This window comes from Mustela nivalis (genome assembly GCF_964662115.1).
Source record: "Mustela nivalis genome assembly, chromosome: 5".
Taxonomy (NCBI): Eukaryota; Metazoa; Chordata; class Mammalia; order Carnivora; family Mustelidae; genus Mustela; species Mustela nivalis.
The window spans coordinates 24,999,462-25,011,878 of NC_139024.1; the positions used below are offsets into that span (position 1 = coordinate 24,999,462).

Sequence of the window (12,417 nt, forward strand, 5' to 3'; positions counted from 1 at the left end):
GCATAGATATGGTAGTATCTATAACATTTAAAAATCAGCATTTTTTCCATTAAATAATTCTGTTTCTGGGGAATTTACCCCACAGAAATACTGACCAAAAAAAATCCCATAGAGACAGCATTGTTGATAGAAGAAAAAAAGTGGACGTTGGGGTGCTTGGCTGGCTTACTCAGTGGAACAGGTGACCCTTGATCTCAGGATGGTGAGTTTGGGCCCCACATTGGCATAGAGTTCACTTTGAAAAAGGGGGCAATAACCTATGTATCCATAAATAAAGATTGGTAAACCACAAAACAGTATAGCCATTACATTACATATATGAAATACTCCATAGTAACTCAAAAGAGGCATTTTTATAGGTATTAACTTGGAAAGATGATCCTAAAGATTGATAAGTAAAAAGACAAGTTAGAGAACTGTGGACCACGTATGAACATTTTCTGTAGGAAAAGCACAAATGGACTCATTCTCTCGACATAAATGCATAAGAAAACCTTCTGAAAGGATACACACCAAGCTAGTTAACTTCAAAGGTGATGAGAAAATTTGTCTGTTTTGTATGTTTCAGAATATTGGAAGTCTTTGAAGCAAGCATATATAATATTTAGAAGAAAAACAATAAATATATTATCACACTTAAAAAAAAAAAAACTCGAAAACCCTAGCCCAGTCAAAGCCATCTAGTTTGGATTAATACAGGAAATGGACTGGCTAATATATATTTATATGTTTATTTTTATATATGTAAATAAACAGCACCCACAGTTATTACATCAAAGGAAGACAACCATATGTTTGGGGTGAAAGAAAAACAAACCTTTCCTTGTGGCATCCTGGTTTCCATGATACCTTCACATGCATGCTATCACAGACTGGTAGAGATGGCCTGATTTTTCCAAAGCCAGCTATGCACAGGCAATCAATCTTTTTCTTATAAGGCCAGACATTTAGCTTTGATGAGAAAAACAGCTGGTATACCATATCCTGCTCTTTGTAATGCCATGCTTAGGAGATTAAAGCAACATTCTCCATCCTATGGAAAAAGAGCCCAGGCTATGGAACCTAGGCTGGAAAGGCAGCTCTAGCTGCACCCGATAATACCAGGCTTTTTCAGAGACAACAGAGTACTTCCTATGCCACCCAGCTCTCCCTTGATCTCTGCAACTCAACAGAGCAAGTGCTAGAGGAGAAGGCGGAGGCATGCTCTGGAAATGGCCACATTGTCTTTCTGCATCCCACACATGGCTTATTTCTGTACATATGTGTACATGTATTCGGTGCGTTTTCCTGCTCTACTTTTGAAAGCCTAAATAATCATGGAATTTTTACTGGAACCAAAATGCTGCACTTTGGCAATAGCATTGTTTTCTATTATTATTTATTTTTTTTATAGTGAATGTAGAGTATTTCATTCATGCAAAATGTATAGCTAATGTTCCAGCCACATGAATGCAGCCTGATCCTTGGGGCTCCCAGTCCAGTGTGGAAGGAGACTTGTAAATTGGTACAGTGTGGTAAGTGCTGAGTTTGGGGTACATCCAAGGTAAATGGCTTTTCTGAGGCAGACATCATGAAGGAAGAGCTGTTGGAGCAGGACCCTAAAGGACGAGTAAACAAAACGTGGAAAGACTTGTAGTCATGGGAAGAAATATTTGCAAAGGCAGTAGAACAGTCCACGGAGGACACTTGGGAGCAGTAGCCCCTGAGACAATGCAATCAGGACTGGTATAGATTATAACAAATCAGAGAATCATAAAAATTGCACATACATACATAAACCATTTTAATTTAATTTTAATCACAATAGAAGTTAAATCGTACCTATTCATTCCTCAATCTTAAAATTTTTTTGAATATGTAATACCTTCACATAGCTCAAAATTCAAAATGTGAGAAAGTATACAGCATAAAATCTCTCTTGCCCATGTCCCCTACCCTATCACAGGCAATTAGTTTTGCATATATTCTTCTATATATTTTTAAAGACGTTTTATTTATTTACTTGAGAGTGAGAGAGAGCACAATTTGGGGGGTGCAAAGCAGAGAGAGAGGGAGAAGTAGGCTTCCTGCTGAGCAGGGAGCCTGATGCAGGACTCGATCCCGGGACCCTGGGATCGTGACCTGAGCTGAAGGCAGCTGCTCAACTGACTGAGCCACCCAGGTGCCCCATATACTTCTATATTTTCTTATTTAACCTATAAATAAAAACAGTTATCCTAATCCCCTAACTCTTGCACAAAATGTAGCATGCCATACGCACTGTTGTCTATAATTTTGTTTTCTAACAGTATTACACCTAGACTTTTAGATCAGTACTGATAGAACACAGAGAAACTCTTGCCATGAAGTTGGTCTGATAAGTCTGAGAGATTGAAGTTGGGCAATAGACTTACCTACGTGGATAGGACAGGTCCCAGGGTGGGGGTGGGGGGGAGTGGAGTGATAGTGAGATCTGGCTGGTGATGAAGGGAGACATTTGGGACAAGAAGGCCCAAGGGCTCAGCAGTCTCTATTTACAACACCAGATGGCACAGGTGATTTCGGGTAAAGTGCCAATAGTTAAGGTGAAATGTAGCATTGGGATGGATGGGTGACACTCATATGTCCTTTAAGTTAAGTCATGATCAGGATGGTCTAACCTTAGTAAATGCCTCCGTCTCTGGGTGAGGGTTGGAGGTCTAACTCTCCCAGAATTTGGGAGGTCCTACTTTTGCATCATGATTTTAGAACTGTCCTTGATGAGATTAGTAGCCTGGGTGCCTTAAGGCAAACTGTGGGAACCCAGTGATCAATGTTCATGTAGTGTCCTAGGCAAAACCAATAGCGAACAAGATACCGTACGATGTTCTGTGCGATAAGGCAGGGTGGGGGTGGAGTGAATAAGTCTGAGGCCTCTTAAGTCCTTCATATTCTGAAGCTGATCTGGCCTAAGAAATGAAGTAAGGGGGGGATGGAGCACCCAGAGCAGAATCCGTGGACCCATGTGGAGCAGCTAGAAAGAGAGAGGAGAACCATGGGTGGGCAGGGAAATAGGGCATCCCCTTCTCAAAGTGGTCCACCACCAAGGAAAATGAATGTGTTAGAAAATAGTTTTTTCTTCTCTCCACCTCAACCAATGTTTGTTAAATTGGATTGTTATACTTCTCGACTAAACTGGAATAACTAGACTAGAAACTAGAAATGCTCCACCTTAACGATTCTAAGATGAATTAGGCAATAAAAAAGCTGTCAAAAGTGATTGTGGTAGAACCGTTTCTGAGAGAGCAGAGACAAAAGCAGGTACCAGTCTGTTGCAATGATTCGGGAGCATCCCAATCTCCAAGAGTAAGGTTAGAGACGCATGGATGTTTCCTGAATGACAGGGCACAGAAATGGTGACAGGACTCAAGATCTATACAAGTGACTTCTGAAGGAACAGCACTGATCTGGCAAGACTTCTTCTCCTCTATAGATTAGAGTGACTTTTTTTTTTTTTTTTTGAGGGTGGGCAAGGGCTTATTTTATCTTTTAAAAAAGTACATGTGCACACACACTTGTGGATAATAGGAAATAGAGGCTTTATCCAGGTCATCAAGAAGGAAAGAATCCAAATGGTTGAAGCAAAATAGATTTTTGCTTGAATTAATCAAATAATTGCTGTTCCTGTTTATTCCATTTTATTTGCTTGACTTGGCTCCAGAATGATTCAAATCACTATAGTCACATACTATTTTCTAGATCAAAATAAGTGATTCCAATTGAAAAGGGATTAAATGGGTTTTGTTCTAGAAATCATAGAAATTCTCATCAAGGTAATTGCTTTCTTTGAAGAGGCTGATTTTATCAACAATACTTGCTCAGCATCTTGTTCTTTTTATTTTTTTAAAGAAATGCTTTAATCAATAAAAAGTGTTCCTTCATGTCACAGAAATACCTTCATGTAGTGGAATTAAGACATTTTCACTTATGAAATAAAATAAGCAGGAAAGATAACATGATAAATAGAAGTGCATAAATATAACAAACACATAATCATCTGTAATGTTAATCCTCTCTTACCTGCAAAGAAAGAATTACTCAACATGATAGTCACCTATATACAGAACATACGTTTTCATTTAGTGATACCACTTCCCTCTGCTTTTCTCTAACATGAAAAAGTGGTCTCTTAGAAATAAACATTTTACATAAACATATCTTCTGCTGTAAAATGGACTAAAGAATTTATGTGCACATTTAAAGGAAAGACGGTTTTGTACAAATAAATATAAAATCCCTGGTGATTGTTCCCATCTAAGATTTGAATTCTAGTAATATTCTATTTTGATTTTTGTTAGGGTTTTTCCCTTATGCATGTATATATGCATTTCAGAGGCAATACTATCTTTGTAATTATAAACCCGTATTTCCGTTTACACAAGCAGGTATAGTAAATGTCTTCTTATTTTAATTGAAGGATCCAATATAGTATTGTCATCTTTAAGGAATGGCTTAGGAATTTTAACAGCATGTTAAATAAACAAATGCAATAACAAAATGCACAGAACAAATACAGAGAATGAATAAATTCTGGTTGTTTGGGGAAAGGCAAATTGCTTAACTTTAATGCAAATACAAATTTAAACACTCATCTGAATAAATACATACAAGCAAGAGAGCTGTATCAACTCGGGAATCTTAAGAAGAATTTATGGTCCTTTACTAGGGAAAGATGCCAAGGGTGGTCCTCCTGCACCAGCCTAATAAATGTGCTGACTCTCCAAGGAAGTGAGCAGGCTCACTGCAGAGCAGACTAACAAAAGGGTACTGGGAAGTGCGGTGGGGGGGGGGGGGGGTGTCCCCTGACTCTCACAGTAGGTACGAACCACCCAGAATCTAAGAGGAGTTAACTTCTGTTTCCTAATGATCCTGGCTACACCCATGCCGGGGGATGCTTTGCACTTCTGAGAATGATCCCCCGACTCTGTCAGCCATGATCTCCAGAGACAAAGTTGAGAACACATCAGCAGGGAAGAGAAAGTCCGCTCCACCACTTCTCCTTTTCTCCAGGCCTGGTAGACTACGCAGTTGAGAAAGATCAAGAGAGCCAGGGCCCAGAGAGTGCAGGACTAAGGAAGAGGGATAGTGGAGACAGACACAGAGAGAAAGAGACAGCAGCCCCAGAAGTGGACCTTGGAGGCCATCCCTCAGGCAGAACGTGTGATATAAGTAGAGAGTTCAGGCGGTCCCCGGCTGACCCCATCTCGGTGACCCTCAGAGACAGTGTAGCCAGAATGGCAGACTGCTTCTGCTTCCTTCTTCACTTTCTTGTCCTTCTCTATCTGCTCTGGCTCGCCGCTACCCTGGGTTCCCAGTTCACCTGTCTCTGGCTGCCAGCCTCCCTGTCCCTGCCCACCCTCGCAGTAATGAATGCTCCGGGTTGGCATTGGGGCCTCTCCCTCTGGGCTGCCCCGAGCCCCCCGGGTCCCCGCCCACAGGACTGTCTTGGGGGGGGGGGGTGAACCCTGGGAGAAAGGCCCTTCCCAGGTACCCTTCTCAGCCATCCCTCCTCAGGGGATTTGTTTTGTGCCCCAGCTATGAATGCTGCCACCTAGCGTTTTCTGGACTTGAGGAAACATCAAGCAAACTCCCATACAACATGCCAGCGAATGGCATGATACTTACACAATTAGTTTTATTTTAAATTATTAAAGGACATGTGTAAGAAACAACTTGAAGCTCTAACTGGGGCCAGTGACTAGCTTTATTAGGTTTTATTTACAGTTATAAACTCTTTCTTACAATGAAAGGACAAAATGTGAAATGAGTTTGAATGTAAGTATAATATACAGCAAGCCAGGTTAATTTTTAAAATTTAAATTTGATTTTTTATTTTAATGTTTTATAAAAGTTAATTTTATATCTCAGATACTCTGAATGATATTATACTGTTTTGAGTTACCAAGCTTCTCTATTGCATTTCCCTACCTACTTTTTTTTTTTTCTTAAAGATTTTATTTATTTATTTGACACAGAGAGAGAGAGAGAGAGAATGAAACTGGGGGAAGGGCAGAGGTACAGGGAGAAGCAGACTCCCTGCTGAGCGGGGAGCTTTCGGGGAGCTGGAGCTTGACCCAGGACCCTGGGGTCAAGACCTGAGTCAAAGGCAGGTTCTTAACCCACTGAGCCACCCAGGAGCCCCTCCCTCCCTACCCTTATCATGTTCTAATAAAACATAAATTTTTAAAATGTTTTTTACTATTATTAAATCTCATTTTTTTTTACTGCTTTCATCACTAAGTAATTTAAAAAATTTTTTATTCTAAATTGTGGTAAAATACATGTAAGAAAGATAAAATTCACCATCTTAATCATTGTATGTACACAGTTCAATGGCATTAAGTATATTCACACTGCTGTGCATCCCATCTCCAAAGGAAGTTTCTTTTTGGTGGGAGGAGGATTTCTCTTATGACAAAATATCTTTCACTTCTAACACTCACTCATCTTACTGCAGTAGTTCAGAACAAGAAATGTACTGTACAACCTTTAAAGCCCGGCAGCTCCACCAGCTCTCACGCTATGACTAAAGACATCATGGTGCTTTCCTGCCACGGACAAGTACGTGAGTAATATCCTTTTATGAGTGAATGAATGCGGTTAACATGTATGCGCTTCTCTATCTCCCACATTGGGGAAAGCTCTTTTTTTAAAGGCAATACAATTGAGTCAGAACTTTCTATACAAACATCTAGATACTAAGAAGTAACTGCTGATATAATACCAACTCTAAAATCCTTGCGGTAGGAGGGAGTATAAATGCTTTTTATGGGCCTTCCAAGTATCGATGTCCTATTTATTTTGTACACCTTTGAGCCGCAACACAGTCTGTGCAAAAAGAAAAAAAGGCAGGCAGAAGGCACTCATGACAATGAGGAAGAACATCTGAAAGCAGCACAGAGCAAAGATTCACACTCATCTCGAGACTCATCATTTATTATCATGGTGCTTTGATAAATAACGCCCTTCCTACAATTTACATTCCTTTTAAGTATGTGTTTTTCAATCAGACAAGGGTTATTTTGCTATGTTTCTTAATTCACTAAGGTGTTTATTCTGGGAGTAAACCAAATATTGGAAACAAAGCATTACCTTTTTAAATATTCCTGGTTCCAGAGGTAAAGGGCCAGGTCCTTCAGCGGTGGTGTGAAGGAGCTGGGATTCCCCATCATGCAGTGCAAGTCTCTGGCACTCCGGAGCCACATGGCCTCCATCCTCTACCTCCAAAGCCCTGTAACGAATGGAAACATAGTGAGGCCAATAACCCATCAAGAACTCTTGGAACTCAAGAAACCCAAAGGCGCATTTCTATCTGTGTATTTCCAATAAGCCAAGATGAGGAATCATTCTTCAAAACCTACACAGGATTGTAGATAATTTGGTTGTCTCATGCACATTTAGGAATAAGCCATGAGGACTTTGCCATGTGGCCAACATAATTCTTTTAAACCCTATGCAGAAAATAAATCGGAGTTAGATAGGTAGAAAAATAGCACTTATAGACAGGTTCGGACAATCTAATTTCATTTTACGATTTCTTGGTTGCTCTACTGTCATCGCTCTTAAGAAAAGATATTTGTAATTGTCTGAACATTGGAAATAGAGTAGGAACTAAATCCATCAGGAGAACGATCTAGGCTATGCCAGGGAAAAGGAGTCATTCCCAGGATTAATATTTATTAGAGTTTAAAGAAATGGAAATCAATGAAGGCTCAGTGTTCTAGTCAAACCCAGTGGTTTCCTATCCAAAACCATTTCCTTTATCCAAACTCCCAGACACCTCCCCTTTCTCCCCCCACCCCACATGTACTTTTTCTTTACTAATAACCCTGATTTTGTTCAGATATCCATCCCCCATGTGCCTCAGAGGAAGCCACTTCTGGCTTGCTAGTCCATTGTGATTGGCCTATTTCTGGTGTCCCATTCCCTTCCCAGTAACGAGTTTATACATATGCCATACATCTCTCTGGCTGATATTACCCCATTGATTTAAGTCTCTCTGACCCTCTAAATGGGTCAGACTTATCTGGTGCAAGTCTGGCCAATGAGATGTGAGGGAGTCTGCTGACGGAATCAGTGTAAGGTCCTTCTCTTAAGAGAAAGTTTACAGAAAAAACTAGTTCTTTCCTGTAGTCCAGTGTCATGCCTGCCTATGACAAATGTGACAGCCTCTCTGAAACCATGAGTGGCATTAGCCAAAGGAAAACAGATGGAGCAGGAAGCAGAGAGAAATATGAGGGCTTGAGTCTTCAAATATATTGTTGAGCAACTGCATTAACCAATCCTCTGGTACATATGGAAACCAATGGTACATAATAAACGCTCTATTGTTTAAGCCATTTTGAGTGGAGTGTTCTCTGTTATCTGCAATTGAGCATCCTAAGGGACAGAACCATTGATAAATTTCTTTTTTTAAAAAAAGATTTTATTTATTTATTTGACAGAGAGAAAACACAAATAGGCAGAGATGTAGGCAGAGGGAGAGGGAGAGAGAGAGAGAGAGAGGGAGAAGCAGGCTTCCAGCTGAGCAGGGAGCCCGATGCGGTGCTAGATCTCAGGACCCTGGGATCATGACCTGAGCTAAAGGCAGATGTTTAAAGACGGAGCCACCTAGGTGCACCAGAAACGTTGATAAATTTCTTAACTGTGTAATCAAGGCTGAAATAAAGATACTAGAGCAGGATAAGGTCTTCGAGTGAAGAGAGCCAATGAAGCGGAAAAGAACTAAAAGTCCAAGGCTTTAATAATTCGCAGAAGAAACAGAAAGTAGGTTTAGTTTCTCAATGGCCAGATAAAGGGGAGGACTATTACAGGTAGTCCAGGAATGGTGCTTGCTTCGCCTGTAATTCTGAAAGAGGAAATTCTGAGTGTTTGTGATTCAGCCAATAACCTCTCACCTTCCTTTGAGGGGGGGAGGCTGATGACGTGTTGGCTGACTTCTCCTTTCCCCCTGACTCGGATACGGGCATTGTCTGTGCACCTGGTCACAGGTGCCATTATTTTAAACTTGGCTCCGGGACTCGGTTGGGGAGATAAAGAAGGCCACGGGATGTGTGGTCTGGGAGGGCTTCACAAGTGGAGCTCAACTTCAGGACAGCGTCTCACCCAACTGCAGATGCTCAGGCCACCCCATGAGCATTTCTAGTTCCTCCCTAGAGAGTCAGACATAGAACTTGTACTCTAGCAAACTTATTATACAAGTTGGTCTACTGAAACCAATCTTCACAATATATTACCCAGAAATAATAGATCCAGAATCGTGCTGGAGGGTCCCTAGGCCATGTGGTAATTTTTTAAGAACATCTAGTTTCATTCTTTCAGCAAGCATTTTTTCAGCTCTCTCTGGGTGTCATAGGTCAAGGTACACAACACAAACAAACCACCCTTTGCCCTCAAGGGTATTAAGGCCTAGTGGACACACGGGCTCCTTAGGGGGGCCCTATTATTCCGAGTAATAGTTAGACACGGAACAAGACAAGATAAATCTCCTTGCCCTACAAGCCAACCTTAGTAAGTGGTGTTTGTAAAGGAAAAGGCCAATTGGAAAGTTGACTGATTATTTTTCTTTTTCAAAGGGTAAATTTTAGTTTAACTCCTGAGTAAGCCACAGGTAGTCAAGAAAGTTAAGATTTGTAAATGGAAATACAGTTTCCTCTGAGAATAGTCACTACTGGTCTCTTATTAAGGACAATATCTCTTGGGTAAAAACAAAACAAAACTAGACAAAATAAACTAAAGTCCCCCAAACACTGCCATACTGGTCTGGAGCTTTAGCAGAGGGTAATTCATTAACTTGTTTAATTATAATCTGTCCTTTCCTTATTTTGGCACAGATATGCTGCCAGAAATGAAAGTTTTAGTGTTGACTCCTTCACTGCACTCAGACTCATAAATAAGCGGAAAATTTGCCAGCGCATCCAGTCACTCTCTCTGATTTATTTGGCTTGGTTCTGAAAACCAGATTGCCTTTTCCTTGGAGATTAAGTTGGTAGAAAATTAATAATGGCAAGATTGTCTACCCTTTCCTAGGTTAAAAGCCACAAGGCTGTTTCCAGACAAACCCATGCTTTGTGTGACTTGAAGGGTATATAATTTAGGGGGCCTCTTTAAGAAAAAGAAAATAAGATATTTTACTTTTTCAAACCTTTTCATGTTAGGACCTCTCTTAAAGCCTTCGGAGTGGCCCCTGAAGCATCAGCCTCATTTATTTTCCATCAATCTGCTTCAGGTTTTCCGAGTTTGGTTTACGTCATCAAGTTGTTCCTCAAGCATTTTAATACATGTAGCCTGATATAAAGCAAGTCAAATGAGTGTCTTTCTCTGATAGTTCTTTTTCTTCTTCTTCCTTTTTTTTTTTTTTTTTTTTTAAGAGTAGGCTTCACACCCAACCTGGGGCTTGAACTCACGACCCTGAGATGAAGAGTCACATGCTCTACTAACCGAGCCAGCCAGGCGCTCCTCTTTATCTAATAATTCTTGCTTCAGAGATAATGTAGATGTGAAATAATAAAAAGTGATACCGGAGTAACAGTTTGGGTGTAACTGCAGGGTACAAAGCGATGCTGTACCGCCATCTATGGTCTACTCAAAGAATTCTTCGTGTGCTCTGGTAAGCCTTGGAACCGGGATTTCAAAGTTTTGGAAGGGGTTTCCATGGAATTATTTCCTCCTGAGAGCTTAAAACACCAGATATTAGGACCACTCTTCTGAATCAAGGCAGCGGTTGTATAGCTACATGAGTTTCCTGGGCCATGAAGAAAGAGAGAAAACTCTTAATTTACTAACAAGCTAATAGTATGTGTAGTATTTTTTTTTTTCTGCAACTGCTAAATGGTAGAGAGCTACCTCTTCCTGAGCAACTCAGAAAGTGGACAGTGTCACACCATCAGGACATTCTAGACTTGAAAAGTGCAGTCCCTTCATTGCAAATTTGAAGACACAGTGACTCCGAGAAACCATGAGGCTGGCAGAATTGGGGGACCTACTGATTACTCATGTGCATGGGACCGGAAGTCTGACTTCTATGTCAAGGCTCACCAAGAGGCAAATAATGATAGTGGCACCATAAGGCCATGTAAAGCTGTCCTCTCTCCAGAAAACAAACAAACAAAAAAACCACATTTATTTACCTTGGAAACCAAGGGTTTCAGATTTACAGAATGGACTTTTCTTTCAGAAGCAATGTCATAATCAGACTTCTGTCTTTCTCAGCTAAGTAAGAGGTCAAATATTGCTGTGGTTAACACACAGATTTCAAGTCATACCAGCCCAGCCATCAGCATGGGATCCTGGTGAGTTACATAACTTCTCTAAGCCTCAGCTCCCTCATCTGCAAATAGGGATAATAATCAGACTCTCATGAGAATTAAATTAGCTAATGCTCATAAAAATTAGCTAATATTTATTAGCTTAGTACTGGCACACAGTAGGTGCTCAGTAAGTACCAGTTATTTTAATTATGCATATGAACGTCAGTTAACATGTCCTGCCCAACAGCTTACTAGGTATCATATAGATGTTATTTTGAGCTAGCGTATTCATCAGGCTCTACCGTGAAATGATACAGAAAGAAGAGTGGCAGAGATGGGAGTATAGAACCCAGCTGACTGCCAGCCAGTTCAGAGACTAATTTCAGATTCTCTGCAGATGAGTTTCATGATCACAGTTGGATGGAGATATAAATATAACTTTCTATATTCATTCAAGTTTTGAAAATCCGAAACATCCTAGGAATTTTAACTACATAAAGAATACCCTGACATTAATAGAACTACTAAGCACCAGCGATCAGTCATAGCTTTTGACGCAGAAACTCTGCCATCTACTGGTTGCACAAGATCATCAGTCTACTCATTTTTACTTTTATTATTAATTTTTTTTTTTTAGTGTTTCTGTAAAAAGTAACACTCTCTGGTCCAGCCAGCCTCCACCCTCCACCCTCCTGACCCCCTCAATGTTTTAAATGGCAGCTTGAAGGCTTGGGGCCATCTTTCAATGTGCTGTGCAGGGCAGAATGTCTAAGTTCCCCTCCTATCAGACCACGGGAATGCAAATCATCTTCTCTCCAACAAAGCCTGGGGACCTTTGCCATAATAATTGCATTTTGTGAAATCCAGGTTTTGGGTATGTCAGAGTCTGTGAAAATCAATCAAGCTATCTCAGAACCAACAATATGTAAATTTTGGTCATCCAGGATCACTCTCCATAATCGAAAAACTATGAAGCCCACCCAGAACCAGGCTGGGCTCCACAAAGTTTGGCTTTGTTATTGGTGTTCCCAGAGGAAGGAAGGCTCTCATTCGGGACAAGAACAAAGAGGACAGGAGACCAAAACAACCTGCAGAATGACTGTCCCAAACCCCAGGAGAACTGACAAACCAAGGTCTGTGTCTTAGGGAG

General features: G+C 40.7%; 1 protein-coding gene across 1 annotated transcript in view; it reads right to left on the reverse strand.

The window, feature by feature from the left end:
• Window positions 1-12,417, reverse strand: part of CRYBG1 (crystallin beta-gamma domain containing 1) — a 204,323-nt gene that overhangs the window by 110,699 nt on the left and 81,207 nt on the right. The window contains exon 2 of the mRNA XM_082732060.1: window positions 7,111-7,249. Within this exon, the coding sequence (XP_082588186.1) occupies window positions 7,111-7,249 (139 nt within the window). The remainder of the gene's footprint in view (window positions 1-7,110; window positions 7,250-12,417) is intronic.